The sequence below is a fragment of the Vipera ursinii genome (assembly GCF_947247035.1).
Source record: "Vipera ursinii genome assembly, chromosome: 10".
Classification (NCBI taxonomy): domain Eukaryota; kingdom Metazoa; phylum Chordata; class Lepidosauria; order Squamata; family Viperidae; genus Vipera; species Vipera ursinii.
Window position 1 is genome coordinate 7,927,602 of NC_139520.1, and position 17,728 is coordinate 7,945,329.

General features: G+C 41.0%; 1 protein-coding gene across 1 annotated transcript in view; it reads right to left on the minus strand.

Moving 5' to 3' along the window:
- Positions 1 to 11,688: 11,688 nt before the first annotated feature.
- CMIP (c-Maf inducing protein) overlaps positions 11,689 to 17,728 on the minus strand; it is a 164,820-nt gene continuing 158,780 nt past the window's right edge. Inside the window, exons 19-21 of the mRNA XM_083370369.1 lie at positions 16,608 to 16,713; positions 14,835 to 14,905; positions 11,689 to 13,733 (exon numbers count right to left, since the gene is read on the minus strand). Coding sequence (XP_083226495.1) covers positions 13,680 to 13,733; positions 14,835 to 14,905; positions 16,608 to 16,713 — 231 coding nt within the window. The 3' untranslated portion in view covers positions 11,689 to 13,679. The remainder of the gene's footprint in view (positions 13,734 to 14,834; positions 14,906 to 16,607; positions 16,714 to 17,728) is intronic.

Here is a 17,728-nt window from a genome sequence, read left to right on the forward strand (position 1 = left end):
CCCCTCGGGATTTAATTTAGCATGAATAAAAGGCAGAGGGCAAAGAGAATTCCAACCTGGACCGTAAGTAAAAGGTATTTTCGCAAAGCCGGAAACAGGTTGTACAAGATGTTTTAAAGCATTTTAAAGCCCAGGAAAGGTAAGCATCTGATCAAGAAGTTTCCATTCCTTTTGAAAACCCATAAAACCTGTGGCTGATTAATTTGTAGTGGGCTTTTGTGGGGGGTTTTTTTCCAAACACTTGAGCCCACTGGTGAACTTGGGAGCAGATCGGATCAGCCAGTAACGAGTTTGCTCGCCATCCTTTGCCCCCAAAGAGATTTTCCTGGGAAAACCAGAAAATATTAAATATTCTGGATGGATTATTCACTACAGCTAGTCCTCGACTTATCACTAGTTGCTTACTGACTGTTTGAAGTTATGACCAACCTGAGAAAGAAAGAAAAAAAAGAAAAGAAAAGAAAAGAAAGGAAAGGAAGGAAGGAAGGAAGGAAAGAAAGAAAGAAAGAAAGAAAGAAGAAAGAAAGAAAGAAAGAAAGAAAGAAAGAAAGAAAGAAAGAAAGAAAGAAAGAAAGAAAGAAAGAAAGAAAGAAAGAAAGAGAAAGAAAACTTATGACCTGGATCTGAAATTCCGTCGATTTAACATTTGCTCTGAGCAAACTGCAAGCACTTGTGGGGCTCCCCTAGAAGGTTGGGGTGCTTGGAGATGCTCTGAAACTAAGCAGTTACTTCAGATCCAGATACCTAAGGAGACAGATCTCTGATCTTAGGATAAGGGTTGCTGATCCCAGTTAGCGAAATAACTTCATTTGGGAATGAGTAGAAAAGCAAAACCTCCATAAACCCCTCCTTGGGATGACTGGCATCGGAAAATTAGGTCAGGATTTAATTAATTTGTGTGCCACACCTTGATTACACCACACCAGCCATCCGAACCAGCTAGGAAATGCTGACAGTTGTGTATTAAAAGCACCGTTTGTTTTTAATCTTTTCCTTCTCGCTAGAGAAGAAAAGCATTGCCCTTCCGGAATTTTAGCATCTCTTATTTTGGATGCTGACTTTTCTCCCAAATTCAGAAACTCAGCTCAGGTTTCCCTTATAGCCCCTTATCTCCAGCGCTGCTGCTCAGGTTTTATTCAGCATCCAGGCTGAGAGAAATGTAGCTTTTTACATTTTTCTTTGCAAGGAGGGAAAAAAAGCAATTCCCTGTAATATTTCTATACTGGTAGTCCTCAGCTTACCTCCATTTGTTTGGCAACCATTCAAAGTCACCGGAAAAAAAGGGACTTACAAGCCGTTGTGACTCCATCCAATCGGCTTCTTACTCAATGAGGAAGTCGCTAAATGAGGACTACATGGACTGAAATGCCAAGCACGGGTTGCTGTTCAGAAGAAGGAGCATGTCGCTGAATTCCCACGAGGCAAAAATTATTATTATTATTTTAAATAAAAGCATTTGTGTCTTACTGACCTATTTGTTTTTGAAAACTTATATAGTTGTCCACATGGTAACCACAAGCATGGCTGGCTGGGGAATTCTGGGATTTGGAGTCCAAAGGTCTTCAAAATTGCCAAGGCTGGACACCCCTGTTCTAAATCTTGCATGCAATTTAATAATTGATGGGATTTTACAGCCCAAATACAATAGAGCTATGTCTCTGAGCATTTGTGCGGAGTCAGATGCCAGCCTGCTTTTTTAAACTTTTGTCTCCTGATGCTCTAATGTTTGTACACTTTGATTTGGCTTAAAAGTCACCTTACTGCACTGGTGAGACCACACTCGGTCACCACGATACAAATTGAGACTCTAGAAAGAGTGCAAGAGAAGAGCAACAAAGATGATTAGAGGACTGGAGAATAAAACGTGTGATGAACGGTTGCAAGAATTTGGTATGTCTCTAGTCTAACAAAAAGAAGGATTAGGGAGAACATGATAGCAATCTTCTAATACTTGAAGGTAGAAGAGGTGGGGGGGCGGGGTCGACCTAGTCTCCAAAGCACCTGAGGGCAGGACAAGGATCAACAGATGAGAAACCGCCTCAAGTTGTGCAAGTGAAAGCAACAAGGCATTAAACCTGCCACTGCTTTTTCCTTTCTTCCAATCCCCAACAAAGCAAACAGGATCAGATAAGAGAGTTCAGCCAGTATATCTTAACAGCAGCTTTCTTCCAAACTGGGGGCCTTCCAGAAAATGTCAAGTTCGACACCCCCCAAATTGCCAGCCAGTGTGATTCGCGGAAATTCTTGGAGACACATCTGGCACAAGGGGTGTCATTCCCATTAAAAAGGGGTGTAGTCATTTCATATGAGCTAGAGTGCGATAGACTTAATAGTTTATTGTTGTTAGCATATGGTTGTTCATGATTTTTTTTTTGCTTTTATACCTTGTATTTAGCTCTGGGAAGTCGGGGAGGGGGGAGGGGGGAAGGGGGGGAGGGTTAGGGAGGGCTAGGAAGGGGTGGGCGGAGGGAGGGGGGAGGGATTGTTAAATATAAAATGTATTGTAAAACTTTTCAATAAAAAAAAGGGGTGGAACTTTGACTGTCTTTAGTCTGCCCACCATTTGACACCATTCTCCCCACATATTCAGGCGCAGTGCCACCTGACTTGATTTTTTCTTCTTCTTCTGTGTCCGGCTGATAAGTCCATGCAATTTTCTTGGTCAGGTTTTTCAGAAGTGGTTGGCCATTCCCTCTTTCCTAAGGTTGAAGAAAAACTGACTGGCCAAGTTCATCCAGTTGGCTTTGTGCCAAGGTGGGACTAGAACTCACAGTCTCCATGTTCCTAATCTAGCCTAGCGCTCACAATGCTATTTTAGGTAGCGGCATTTGGCTGATCCTCGCTGATTTCAGAAGTTAAACAAAGCCAGCCAGGTTTATTCCTTGGACATGAAAAGACGTTGGCTAGAGAGGTACTACTTTTTAAGTTTTTAGAAGTAACAGGTGGCAAACCACTTCCCTAACGCTACCAAGAAAAACTGCACAGCTGTAGCTAACAGAAGTTATGTTTTTCTGGGCAAGCACAATTAGCTGGCTGGACCAATTCAAAACCAAATAGATTTAATGAAGTGGTTTATTTGCCCCATTAATTTTCATGGCTGTGCCGTAAAAATGTAAGAGTGCGCCTGCAAAAAGCCCGTAAAACAAATGCATAACTAACCATTTTCCACTTGTTCCAACGTCAAGAACTTTCAGCCAGAATAACTGCTTTACCTACCAAGAGAGAGGACGGCCCTCAATTGTTAAATACAGCTCTTTACACGGTAGGGGGTCTGCCTTAGAAAAGCAGCCCTAGAGGTTTGAAGGGAGTGAAAAAACAGGATAATTTTTTGAAATTGCTAGAACAGCACAGGTATTCAAATCAATCCTGGAAAAACAGAGGAAGAATTTTAGGGTAGTTAGTTGCACACTTCCTCCCCTGTGGCAAATAATGGCTAAGCAGCCTGTCGTAAGTAAAGGACTAGCTGTAGATTTAGCTAAAATGTCACTGTTTTTCCACTTTTCTCACATTAAAAATACCAATGCAATAACGGGTTTTGTGACGACAAGCTTGGGACTTTGAGGTCTTCGGTTGCCAACCCTAGCTATATTCTTAACAATTCAAATCTGTTTAATAATCAACTCCCGGCAACCAAATTTTTCAGCCAAAGACTTCCCAGAACAGTGGGTGTATTGAGGCTGTACAGTAGATGCTTCAAATCTGCATATTCAAATTGACTTAACTGTTTTTCAGTCCAAACAACGGTGGGTTATAAACATTTCCATCATGCAAAACCTGCAAAATCATTGACTAATTCATTGACTTCGTTATGATGAATTTTCTTCTAGATTGGGATTTAAGCCGTGAATGGCCTTCATTAGCAGTGTGTCCTGTTACTTTTGCATTTCCCTTTATATATTAAGTTTACATGCTGCCTATCTTACTATCCAAAGCAACTCTGGCAGGCTTGCATCTAATATATTTTGCATAAATGTCCTACATTTTAAATATGTATTGAAAACTATTATATGGCATAGTAAGGCATCTAATGCCCTATTTTATCTGCCACGCAAAGAAATCAGCTACTTTTTATTTAAAACCACAGCCCTATTGCCTTAGGGCAGCAACCAGGCTGTGCAAGCAGCAGGCGCCCACACTCATGTGCTGCCACTCACACAAACCCATCCCCCCTCCTCTCCTCCCCTCCCCCACGCCTTGCCAGTCTGCCAAGCCAGAAAAGTTGGGGATGGCTGCCTTAGGTCAGGGGTCCCCAACCCCCAGTCCGTGGATTAGTATCGGGCCGTGGCATGCCAGCAACTGGTCCGCACAAAGAAGCAAAGCCTCGTCTGTGGGATGCAGGCAGCACACAAAACCACATACTCTCCGGTCCGTGGAAAAACCTCTCTCCACGGAACTGGTCCCTGGTGCCCAAAAGGTTAGGGACCTCTGCCTTAGAGTATTAACCCTTATACATCTTTCAGGTTTTGCATCTGACATGAGGGAATAAATTTTATCAAATGGAGCTTCATGTCAAATCTAGAGTATTCTGACTGACTTTGGAGGATCCAAAGGTAGCTTCTCAGATTCCATTTATAGGATTAGGAGAACGAAGAGAGGGCCAGAGACAGACTTTCTTGGTCATCCTTGGTCTCCTTTTGGCAGACATTCTGGAAGACTCCAGAAGCTCCAAAACCTTTGCCTTCGGCCTCCATGCATTCTCAACATTCCAGAAATCCAGGCCAATCCAGATCTGTCTAAGATGTTGGGAAATTCTAGGAGATTCAGTCATGAGACTTCTGGAAAATGCCGTGTTAAGAAAGGCTGTCCCAGATAACTGACTCCAGGTATTTATCATTGCCATTGGAATGTGGTTGTGTTAACACTCTTGATATGGATTTAATTACTGGGACATTCAGTTCCTTCCTTCTCCTCCCAAAACTTAGGCCATCTTCTGAGCTAATCCTATCAGAGACTTGAGAACCTGGAGATGGATCCATGTGGGACACTGGATGCTCTCAACTGGATCAGATTGCCCATCTGCCCATCAATTCTATATAAATCACCCCTCTATCACACCAACTGCCTGCGGTCACTTTGCTGTGATGATAACCTGTAGGAGTAAGTTGAATTCCTGGCTCAGGAATTCTGGGAGTTGAAGTCCACGAGTCATAAAAGAGCCAAGGTTGCCTACCCCTGGCCTAGGGAAAATCTGGCCATTTTGATTTTGCTGATGAGAAGGGAAATTGTTGTTCTTCCCCATTCAAGCAGTCATTTGTTTGCTTAAAGGAACTAAACTCAGACAGCCTGAACCGTGCTTGAAGGGTGAACATTTGCATCTCCTGCCCGCACACTCTTTGTTGGAACTTTGAATATCAAATGTCCTCAAGAAGCATTGTCCTTCCCGGAGGACATTTGCCTAAACAGCCAGTTCACCTTTTGAATAGCAAATTAGGGTTGAGATCGGGTCTCACATTGAAAGAAGGAAAAACGCGTTCGTGTATGTAAATGCTTGAATGATTTTTACTCTATCTTGTCTTCTTTCATTCGGAGAAGTGGGTAAGAGATGCATGTTTGGTTTAGTCAGGGTTAAGATCCTGGGCTAAAAGCCAGGAAACTGTGAGTTCTAGTTGTTAGGCATATGATGATAGCCTACATATTGGGTTGGAAATATATAAGCCATAATGATGTTGTAACTTTAAGAAGGTAATTGATCCATGGGCGTGTGAGGTTGCTCATGGCCATAAGAGGGAGCTAGAAACGTAGATTCTCTCTCTCTCTCACTGGATCTCTCTGAATATCTGAATTTGCTGATCGCTCTATTATTGCTTTTTTGCTCTGTATCTGCATAACTGTGTTTTTGACCTCTGGACTGGTAAGAAGACTTTGTATTAGGATTTGTACTTGGACTGTTATTTTTGTGTATGACCTGGACTGATTATTTTTGACTGTGCATTTTTGTTTTTACACCACCTTAAAGTAAACTATTTTTCTATTTTCACAACTCAGTGTATCTTGTGGTTACTGTGATCTCTTACTGCTCTCAATACCCTTCCTTGTCTGTGCAACTCCTTGGTAGCACAAGGAGACCTCTGCACAACAAGTCCTACTTTATGCGTGAAAGCTAGGTAGGTGATTTGGGGCCAATCAGCAGGAGACGGGAACTTCTAATTCCCTCTCCCCCCCCCCTTTAGGCATACAGAGGTCCCCAACCTTTTGGGCACCAGGGGCTGGCGCCACGTCAAAAGGTTTTTTCTGTGGACCAGAGAGGGTGTGGTTTTGAATACTGCCTGCATCCCGAGGATGGAGCTTTGCTTTTTTGTGCAGACCACTTGCTGGCATGCTGCAGACCAGGGCTGGTCCATGGATTGGGGGTTGGGGACCCCTGCTCTAGTAAATGAAACAATCAATTTCCTTTAAAGAGGGATGGCTAGATTGGGAACAGAAAACTCTTAAAATAATTAAGATGACAGCAGCAGGATGCAGGATTACTTTTTGCTGCCATCTAGTGGTCATTTGGACTCTATATTTCTAGTCCAAATTTGGAAGCAAGCAAGCAAGGAAGGAATTATGATTGTAATAATTCTGTTTGAGATCTCTCTCTCTCTCTCTCTCTCTCTCTCTCTCTCTCTCTCTCTCTCTCTCTCTCTCTCTCTCTCTCTCTCACACACACACACACACACACACACAGAGAGAGAGAGAGAGACAAATGCTTGTTGACAAGGAGAAACAAACTCTGAACAAGAATTAAAATCTATCCATTTCTACCCCTTTTAATTCATTCCCACAAAACCCTGAGTCATGGTAAACATTTTATATATATAGAAACAGTATATTCCAGAAACTTAAAAGCATCCCCTTAATACAATGCATTTTTTTTAAAAAAAAAATGAGTAACATTACTTCATTAGCTTCATCAGAATCTTTCTTACAGCTTTTCCTGATGAAACATCAGTTAAGTCATTCACATTTATTTTAGGTTAAAATTCACAAAGAAAGGAAGCCGGGGGGTGGGGGAAGAAAAATCTGTGTACAAATAAAATAAAATAAAATCAATCAGAACATTCTTGTTCCTCTCTTCCCATCTCATCTTTAAAAAAAAATTGGTTGCCAATTTATTCTTTCATTATAATTTCCCCTTCAACGGACTCCAACATGTACTTTTGGCTGTTCTTCTGAGGAACCAGGGAGTTTTAGAAGTGAAAAATCCCAGGGTAATCCCCAATTTCCTTACAAGGTCATCTGAGCTAGCTCTAAAAGATCTTGTCACCTTCCCCAGAAACACTGTCCTTGGCTGCCATCTTTTGAAATAAACCCAGAATGCACTCCCCCCCCCTTTTGTCAAAAACTGGGAAAATGGAGAACACCACTGGGTAGATGGCCAGCTTCTAGCTTTTTCTGCAAAATATTTGCCTAGTTAGGAAACAGGAACCCCCTACAAACAGTAATGTATATTATTTCCCACAAAAGAAAAAATAAGTAGAGATGGTTTAATGGATTGCTTTATTCAAAGAAAAGAACATACCTAACAGAATAACCACTAAAGGGACACGGTGGCTCAGTGGGTTAGGATGCTGAACTTTGTCGATTAGAAGGTTGGCAGTTTGGCAGGTCGAATCCCGAGTGCTACGTAACAGAATGAAGTGCCTGTTACTCGTCCCAGCTTCTGCCAACCTAGCAGTTCGAAAGCACGTAAAAATGCAAGTAGAAAAATAGGGACCACTACAGTGGGAAGATAACAGCGTTACGTGCGCCTTTGGCATCTAGTCATGCTGGCCACATGACCACGGAGACGTCCTCGGACAAGCGCTGGCTCTTCGGCTTTGAAACGGAGATGAGCACCAGCCCCTAGAGTTGGAAACGACTAGCACCTTTACCTTTTTTAACAGAATAACAAACAGAGTAACCCTCTACCATTGAGCAAAGTACATCTGTAAACAACGCAAGTCAGCAAAAGCTCACATCTTGAAGAAGAGCAGGCAGAGCTTGGCAATGGAATCAAGCAAGTTATCAGCTTAGAATTGTTACGTTCCCACCGTCTAAGTCCAGCCCCTCTTCAATTCCATTGAGGTTTATGTGAAACTAATTTAGTATTGAACTTTCGTTGACCCGATTCTTGTGTATAGGCACGAGCAGTAACTCTTCTGAAGGGCAACTTAATGTATGGTCCTGAGTCTTTGTGCCTGGCACATCCTTGGAGAAGATTCAGAAAAAAGTCTGGCTGTTTTGGATCCAAGAAGAAGAAAGCAGGAAGGGCCCTTGCTCAAACACGGAAAGCACCATTTGGTGCCAGAAACCGATGCTCGATGCTCCCTTGCAACCATCTCCTTGGCAGCTGAGCACCTCCGTGTAGAAGCAGTCACTACGGCAACACTGATGTCATTGACTTTATGGCAGTCCAGTGGGGGTAACTGCAGGTGGGACTCTCAGCTCCCGCCTACATGCATGTTTGCTGGATTCAAAAACAGAGAATATTAAGCAAAGCAGAACATGGCTGGAACAGCTCGGCTGAGTGTCCTGGGCATGGCTTTGTAAGCATCCGGAATCACAGAATGAGCAGATACAAGTGAAGGTAGAACATTCTGGTATTCTCCATCTCGGTTGATTACTTTTTGGCTTCATTAGAACTGGGTGCATATGGCCAACATCTGGTTTAAGATACCTTTTGCACTGCCTGTCTGGGGGCATTTGCTCCCAAAGACTCCTGAAGCAACTTGATTGCTTAATCCTGGAAAGATAGCAATAGCAAGATACCTTAGACTTATATACCGCTTCACAGTGCTTTTACAGCCCTCTCTCAGCAGTTTACAGAGTCAGCACATTGCCTCCAACAATCTGGGTTCTCATTTGACCGAACTTGGAAGGATGGACGGCTGAGTCAACCTTGAAGCCAATCAGGATCGAACTCCTGACAGTGAGCAGTGAGCTAGCCTGCAATACTGCATTCTAATCACTGTGCCACTATGGCCCTTATTCCAAGACATTCTTTGCCAGCTCACTACTTAAACACGGATATTATAATGGGTGTGTGTAAACAACCTCGGGAGACGAAAGGAAGAGACGCCACCTCGACAACCATTGTGCAAAAGGCATCTCAGCCCACAGAAGGAAAAGTGACATAGGAAGAAGCATTGAAGTGTCAGTCCTGTCAAGTAAACCGGGAGAAGAGATGCATCCCCCCAGAATTCAAACAATTATAATGAATCTTAAAACTGAAGACATTAATGTGGTTGCTGAACCCCCTAAACAGGTTACAGGTGTAGCATTAGAATATCATCTTTTCCCAAACTAAATTGAAGATTCTGTCAACTACATATTGATTGCAGCTTGTTTCTACAAAGGATAATTTCTGCCATTTTCCTCAATCTGGCACTCTCCGGATGTATTGGACAATCAGAATTCTCAAGCAACCCCAGCCTTGCAGGAAAACACAACTGAACAACACAAAGTTGTGGGGAAGCTGGTTCAAATGAACCGTCTCTCCTTACAGTTTGGAAGAACAAACGTTGGTTACTTCAAAGTGGAAAGAAATGCTACCGACTCCCTCCAAGGCTAGGAATTTCAGTCCAAAGGCATACTGGGAGGAAGAAGCTTAGGAATTTGAGGCATTATTCCCCTTCTCCTGGAACAAAAAGAGGAGCAGAGTCCCTCCCCCCTTAAAAAAAGTTTTATAGAAACTCGATTGGTGGGCCTACTTACAAATCCAATCGAGATTTAGGAAGGATAAAAATGAATGGGGGATATATACCTCTGAAACAGCATTGGACAAAATATTATTGGGACCGGACTCTAAACAAATAAGGAATTTTTATAAATTACTTTTGGGATATAAGCTGTTTGAAGAGCAAGTGAAAGACCCCATGTTGATCTGGGCTAACAATTTAGGACATAACATCGACCTAGATACTTGGCAAACAATTTGGGATAGGAATAAAAGGATAACACTGGCCTCATCGTATAAAGAAAATTTATTTAAAATGTTTTACCGATGGCATCTTCCCCCAGCCCGCTTAGCAAAAATGTACACAACAGTATCTCCCAAATGTTGGAAGTGTTCTGAAGAGATAGGCACATACTTCCACACGTGGTGGTCTTGCAGTAAAACACAAAAATTTTGGAGAATGATTTGGATTTGGCTGAAAGAAATATTGAAACAAGATCTGGAGTTTAGTCCAGAACTTTTCTTGTTGGGAATCACGAAAGAGAAATATCCTAAAGATGTGCTATACTTAACGATCCATATTATCACAGCAGCTAGAATATCATTTGCGCAAAAATGGAAAAAGAATGAGATCCCAGGACAAAAAGAGGTTATTAGGAAAATTTGGGATTGCGCTGAAATGGACAGATTAACTTTGGAATTAAAGAATAAAGATCAATCAGACTATTATAGAATTTGGAACAAATTGTATCTTTGGATGGATAAAAAGAAAGGTCTCTATTAGGTTTTACAGACTAGCTCACTGTTTTAAATATTGTGGTATTTCACCGATTTGTAATCTAAGTGTATTTAAGTGTATTTTTGATGTACATATATACATGTATATATATATATATTTAAACATTGTAGACAAAAAGGTTTGTCAGCTCGCTGGTACTGTGTCCAATGTTTTTAAATAATAAATTTAATAAAAAATTTAAAAAAAAAAAAAAGTTTTATAGGAGAGAAAGAGCAGAAGTAAACGACAAAGACAATGCGTCTTGGCTTTAGTGTTGTTAAGAAGGACGCAGACATAGTTCCATAGTTTCGTTTCTTCAAGGAAACACAATTTACAATTATTTTATTTCCACAACCCAGAATATAGGGAGAACACCAGCCATGGGAAATGGGGATATGGCTTCTCTACTTCAGACTTGACTTCTAACCAGACTAGCTGCTGCTTAAATTTCTCAGGAACATCTTGAACCTTCCAATTCTACTCTAGGCCACGTCCCTACAGGTTGTGCTGGTTCAAAACTTCTGCACAGCCGGTTCTCCTACTCAAAAGAAAAGGCAGTGAACACTCCTAAAACATATTCGGTTACATTTTATTTATTTTTTGTCACCTGAAATTATTTCACATCTTTTTTTATTTTCTCTTTTAAACATGGCTACAGAACAGTAGTAGTAATCCATCAGTAAAAGCAGCTAAGGATTAAAATGTTGGCATTAGTTTTGTCTCTTTCTTCCCTCAACTTGAGTTTATCCGACAGGATTAGGGGATCTAAGGCAAAAACAGGAGCATCTGCGGGTTTGTGTTAAAAACGAAGGAAAAGGAATCAAGATGGCTGCACGACCGAAGGAACAAGTCTCTTTTAGGTGCATCGTACTTGCGACCCATATTTTAAAAAGTGGGGGCACCCTCTTGGCTTTCCTAAACATACCTGCCACCCCTGGGCAAAAAAACACAAACAATGAACGTGCTCCCCCACAACATTTGTGGCCTAACATACAAATTAAGACTCAAACCCATTGTGTTTTTGTTGTTGTTGTTGATATGGTTATAAAAACAGAGAGTTCAGAAATACAAGGGATTTAAATATGAATAAACTATCCAGCCACATTAAAGGGGGGAAAAAAGATTTTTTTTTATTTATGCGCATGTGTGTTTATATGCATACCTGGTTTTGAAATCTCTTACATCACCAAAAGAACTGAATATTTATATTTACCTGTGTGACTTTGAGAAGGAACATAAGACAAAACCTTTGCCTTGTTATTAATTTTTTAAAAAAAAAATAAAAATAAAAATGAAGACGAAGCGGCTATTCCCTTGAAAGAATGCTTAGCATGGAAAACAGCAACAACCCAAAAGCGTATTTATAAAAGAAACCACTTTAAAAAAAACACCAAAACTCTTTCACATGTATCTTGAGTAATCGCATTAGAGGATGAAGAAAAGTAAGATAGTGGTCATACTTTCGAGGGGGGGGGATTTATTTATTTATTAGATTTTTATCCCGTTTTAACCTGGCGAACATACTTAATACTCCTTCCGCCTCCTCTTTTCCCCAAAAACAACAACCTTGGGAGATGGGATGGGCTAAGAAAGAAGCTCTAGCCCAAAGTCACCCAGCTGCCTTTCATATCTAAGATGAAACTAGAACTCCGCATCTCCTGGTGTCTAGCCTGGCGCCTTTACCACTAGACCAAGCAGACTCTGGATAATTGAACACAGGAAAGACAATTCAGTGTCCATTTCTGGGTCTCAAAAGGTCACATTCATCTGAGTAAATCAACCTTCTTCTCCCTGTAGCCCAACAGACCTAGCAGTTTCCAGCACTTTCTATGGGACTGGTGGTCAGCTGTGGACCAATATGGCGGAAGGGCCCGAGTGCTGAGGAGGGTGAACATACGCCAATATTTGGGGAGAGACCCAGTGGGAAACATCTCCCTAAATGGGGATGCACAGAAAGGTGAAATTTTGGACATAAAACAGAAACCAAACTTTGGCAAATCCTGACTCCAACGGTTGACCGCTCAATCTTCACTCCTGGGTAAAAACCTAAGCATTTTCTCTAGCCTTACAAATAATCATAAACATAAACAGAAGTGGCTTATTTACCCCTCCTAATTCCTACACCTAGTATAATCTGAAAATGCGGCTTTAAGGAATTGCAAAAGGTATTCCCTAACAGCCCACTCAAGTGTTCTGCTCTTATGTATGTGTGTATGCATGTGTGTGGGTCTATACACAAACACACACATACACACACACACACTCACCAGGTATATGCCAGTATATTCTTTTCCCCCTGGCTGAATAAATTCGAAGCATATATAAACCAAAAAGATTAAGATGGACTGGACCAAGGATGTGTATAATACAGGAGGGCAATTCTCTTTTGTTCTGTCTTTTTAAGCGCAACAACAACTAAAAGACGCCAAAGTTGCTTTACATGGTACTCTAGGCAAAACAAAACAACAACAAAAAATGAAACAAACAATGAATTAACAATTCATAAATAAAAGACAGGTCCCAGACCTGTTCTTTCTGAACTTAATTTCTTTTCTTTTTTTTCCTTTTTAAATAGGCGTATTATGTAAATTGTATATATATATATACAAGAACATCACTTTGCATAATGAATCGAAAGGACCGAACGAATGAGGGAAGGAAGGAAATCGTAGGAGCTGCTGATGCTGCTTCTCGTGATTTTCGCCTACATTCCTTTTTTTTCTCCTTCTTTCTATTCCTTGCTGGAGAACAGAAGAGATGGGAAAGCATCTACGGAAAAGGCCAAGGTTAAAGGAAAACTGGAAAAAAACAAACCAACGGTGCGTATTCTTGTGTAAAAAAAAAAAAGAACACAACAACCTTGACACACAATTTTAAAAAAGTACAAAAAAAAAAGAGCAAACAAGAACGAGAGATGACCCTCCCTTCCCGCCCCGCCCCACCCACCCCAAAATCTTCTTCAGGCTATTCAGTCTTGCCTTCTTTCACTTCCCACCCCCTTCATTTAAACGGTGTTGAATTCGAGAGTACGAAGCTGAAAGAATTCGGTCTGGTGTGAATATCCACCTGGGAAAAAAAAAATATCATACTTCACTACTTCACACACAGAGCACCTAAAAAACGATGTCCTCAGAATCTGCTCTCTGGAGGCAAACGCCCAAAGTCTTAAGTTCTCTGCTTTTATTTTTTTATGGTTTTGAAAGCGCTCTCTTCTCTCCCCGTCACAAAAAAAAAAAAATCTACAAATGCGACAAGGAGAGATCTTCACCAGGCTTCAGTGTAGCGGACGTCCACTTCTTTCAAATTGGGCAATTTAGCCTGGAAGGGGAGGAAAAGAGAGAACAAGAGACATGAGATAGAGAATGATGGAGAATTGGTTACATCTTTGCCGTTACATCTTTGCTGCATAGGAAGCAACATCTCTTGGCGCGTCGGCTCTTTGGGACCATCTTCCCACGGAGCTTAGGACTGCCCCCGACCTTCGCTCATTTCGCAGGGATTTGAAAACTTGGCTTTTTGAGCTGTCTGGCCCAGACTGAGGGGTTTTAATTATTTATTTAATGGGGTTTTAGTTTAAATTCAGGGACTTAATTTAATTTTAGTTTTAATCGATTTTAGCTTTGTATGTATGTATTTTTAATTTTTCCCTGTAAACCGCCCTGAGTCCTACGGGAATAGGGCGATATACAAGTTTAAATAATAAATAAATAAATAAAATCTCTCCCACTGGGGTGGAATGAGGCCTCGATTCCAGATCCCCGGCAAACAGCGTGATTGCAGTTGTGAGAAATTACAACTTTCCAACTTCTACCGACAAAGCCTGTTTTCCAGCTTAAGCCTTGCGTGTCTCCCGGTTTTGCAACCTAATTTTGTCGAAACAGACTAGTACAGCGAGTCCTTGACTTAATGAACATTTGTTTAGTGACCATTCAAAGTTACAGTGGCACTGGCGTCCACAAGTCATAAAAGGGCCACGTTGGAAGAACCCCGCCCTGCTGTTAAATTTGGAGCTCAATTGTGGTTGCGAGTCAAGGACTCCCTGTATTATTCTGCTTTTGACGTAAGTAGCTTGTAAAAGCAGAAAGACACAAGAGCATTAACGGTGGAAAACATGCTTTGTAAGTAAAAGTTGGGAAATTTAATTTCTCACAACTGCAATTTGGAGGAATAGAATAGAATAGAATTGTTTTTTTTCTGCAGTTCTATCTACCCGTTGGAATCCTTGCCTGTCCTGTTTGGTTGCTGTGCCAAACCAGACCGTTATTGAGGTACAAATGACAGACTCAATAAATCCTCTGCAGAGCAACAATGAATACATACAGTACATTAATTTCTGCAAGCTAGTATCTTATCCTCCTGACACTGGTCAAAAACTCTGGCCCTCAACACATTGAAGGATGCTTTAGAAATGTAACATACCTTGAGGTCTTCGTAGGTGTCTGCTGAGAGCTTGGTGCTGTTCATGTTTAAACTACAGAGGCTTTTCATGGCTAGGAAATAAAACACATAAGGATGTTGGTCAATATACAGCTTGCAAAGGATAGCATAAAAAATGGGAAACGGTTAAGGCCTGGCAACTGACATCCCACAGACTTTTTCCAAATCAACATCTGGACTTTAAAAAGCACCCAACCCCACCCCCCCATTTTGGGTCAGCCTGTCCCCAAAATTAAGAGCAGAAAGCTGACCCAACATTTTACGTTTTCCTTGATTAGGTGATATCGAGTTGGAATTGACCCTGGGTATTTTTTTTAAAAAAATAAATTTGGAGATCCCAAAAATCAGCTGGTCCTGGATAGGAAAATCTCTCATTTTTGCTGAGTTGGCAAAACAGGAAAAGTAGTAACACGTGCTTTACAAACCATAGTAGTTAGATTCATCCAATGCACTCAAAAGAAGCAATATTATTGCTCATAAAACTACTGAATTGAAGAACTGCAAGAAATTAAATTCACAGGCATTTAATTACTCCAAAATTTTGGTGAGAAAACTGCAGGGACCACTAGTTCATACAGTCACCTGGAGTCAACACTTGGTGCTCTCTGAGCTTGTTTTTTTTCTTGCAGACGTTTCATGACCCAAACTAGGTAACATCATCAGTGCTAGATGGGTACTGCTAAGCTTGTAAGCCGCCCTGAGTCTTCGGAGAAGGGCGGGATATAAATGGAATTAAAATAAAAAAATGAAAAATGAAAAATGAAAAATGAAATGTCTGCAAGAAAAGAAGCAAGCTCAGAGAGTACCAGGGACCCCTTATGCCAACCCTGAGCTATAAATATGCTCCTTTATTAGTCAACACTGACTCAGAGGCACAAAACCCCCCACAAAAATCCCCCAAACACTGGAAGTTTTTAAGAAGAGACTGGACAGCCATTTGTCTGAAATGGCATAGGGCAGGGGTCTTCAAACTTGGCCCTTTTATGACTTGTGGACTTCAACTCCCAGAATTCCTCAGCTTGGAAGTTGAAGCCCACAAGTCATAAAAGGTCCAAGTTTGAAGACCCCTGGTATAGGGGTCTCCTGCCTGAGCAGGGGGTTGGACTAGAAGACCTCCAGGGTCCCTTCCAACTCTGTTATTCTCTACTCTACTCTACTCTACTCTACTCTACTCTACTCTACTCTACTCTACTCTACTCTCCAAAATGAGATTTCCTATATCTGAAAAAGATAATTAAGCCCATGATGGATCCTCACATCAGCCTGTTGGGACTTCCTTATTGTCTCAAATGTGCTTTTTTCCAAAAGAAAGGGGACTTCGTTTTTCCTTGAAGACATTTCGCTTCTCATTCAAGAAGCTTCTCCGGTTCTGACTTACTTATTGCTTTTTGTACAAATTTGTGCCCATTTCAAATCTTGAATCTAGAAGCTCTCTCTTGTGAGAATAGCAGCATTAGTTAAAAAAGCACATGATAACTCCAAACAAAGAGTAATGGTTAACTCCAAGGAGCAATTATTTTGATTTCCTTCCCATCTTTGTAATGTAATGTACAGGCTATGTATTCTCTTTACCACACAATTCTTGTAATTCCCCGCAAACATTTCCCCACCCCTTTTCTCTCCTTCTATTACAAATCTCCCTCTTTCCCCCCCTCCATTCAAAAGAAGAGGAGCAATGCTGTTGTTTAATTAACGCACTGCACAGAGTTGGTCCCTACTCTTCCCATCACCACACCAAGCTTTTTCATCACTTACAGCTCAGGGCCAGGAGACCAGCATCGGTAACGGGCGTTTCACACAGGTTGAGCACTTGAAGCATTGTGAGGTGTTCAGAGAGGAGCCGCAAACCTGCATCTCCAAACTGCACGGAAGGAAATAAATAAATAAAAAGAGTAATGTTTATAAGGAGCAGTAAATGGTTGGAAAATAAACAAGCTCTAAACCAGGGGTCTTCAGACTTGGCAACGTTAAGACTTGTGGACTTCAACTCCCAGAATTCTTCAGCCAGCTGAGGAATTCTGGGAGTTGAAGTCCACAAATCTTAAAGTTGCCAAGTTTGAAGAGCCCTGCTCTAAACCTATAGGATCGTTCTGGAGAGCCAAAACGTCCATCTCAGGCTGGCTGAGGAATTCTGGGAGTTGAAGTCCACAAGTCTTAACGTTGCCAAGTTTGAAGAGCCCTGCTCTAAACCTATAGGATCGTTCTGGAGAACCAAAACGTCCATATCAGGCAGCAAAGACCTGCCTTGATTTGAAAGCAAAATTCTAAATTGACGGAATTAGCAGAGGTGGCTAAACTGATGGTTTTGATAAAAGAAAAGAATAGAAGTACTTTTGTTTCTGCTTGGAAACCGCTCCTGGACTTTGTGCTTGAGGTGGGGGAAAAATATACTTTGATTTTGGGTTTTACTGATTAGACTGATGTAGAAATGGCTAGATGGGTTTTTAAATATGTTTTAATTTTTAATTGTAGTTAATTTATTTGGGGGCTGTTATTTAATTCGTTTTTAATTTTTGTATTGTTGTTTTTTATTGTTGTAAGCCGCCCTGAGTCCTTTGGAAGATAGAGCGGCATATAAGTCCCAAAAATAAATAAATAAATAAATAAATAAATAAATAAATAAATAAATAAATAAATAAATAGTTCATACCACTATAGAAATAAGTTGAGGTCTGATATTAATGCCTTTTTTATTGCAACAGAGGGAGTCGGAAGTCAACGTCTCCCCGCCTCATTTCCACACTTCTCTTTTTTCTTTTTCCCTACCTTTGTTCCCTATTATTTGTTTTTGTATTTTCTTATCTTATAACTGAATAAAAAGTAAAAGTAAAAAAGGAAGGAAGGAAGGAAGGAAGGAAGGAAGGAAGGAAGGAAGG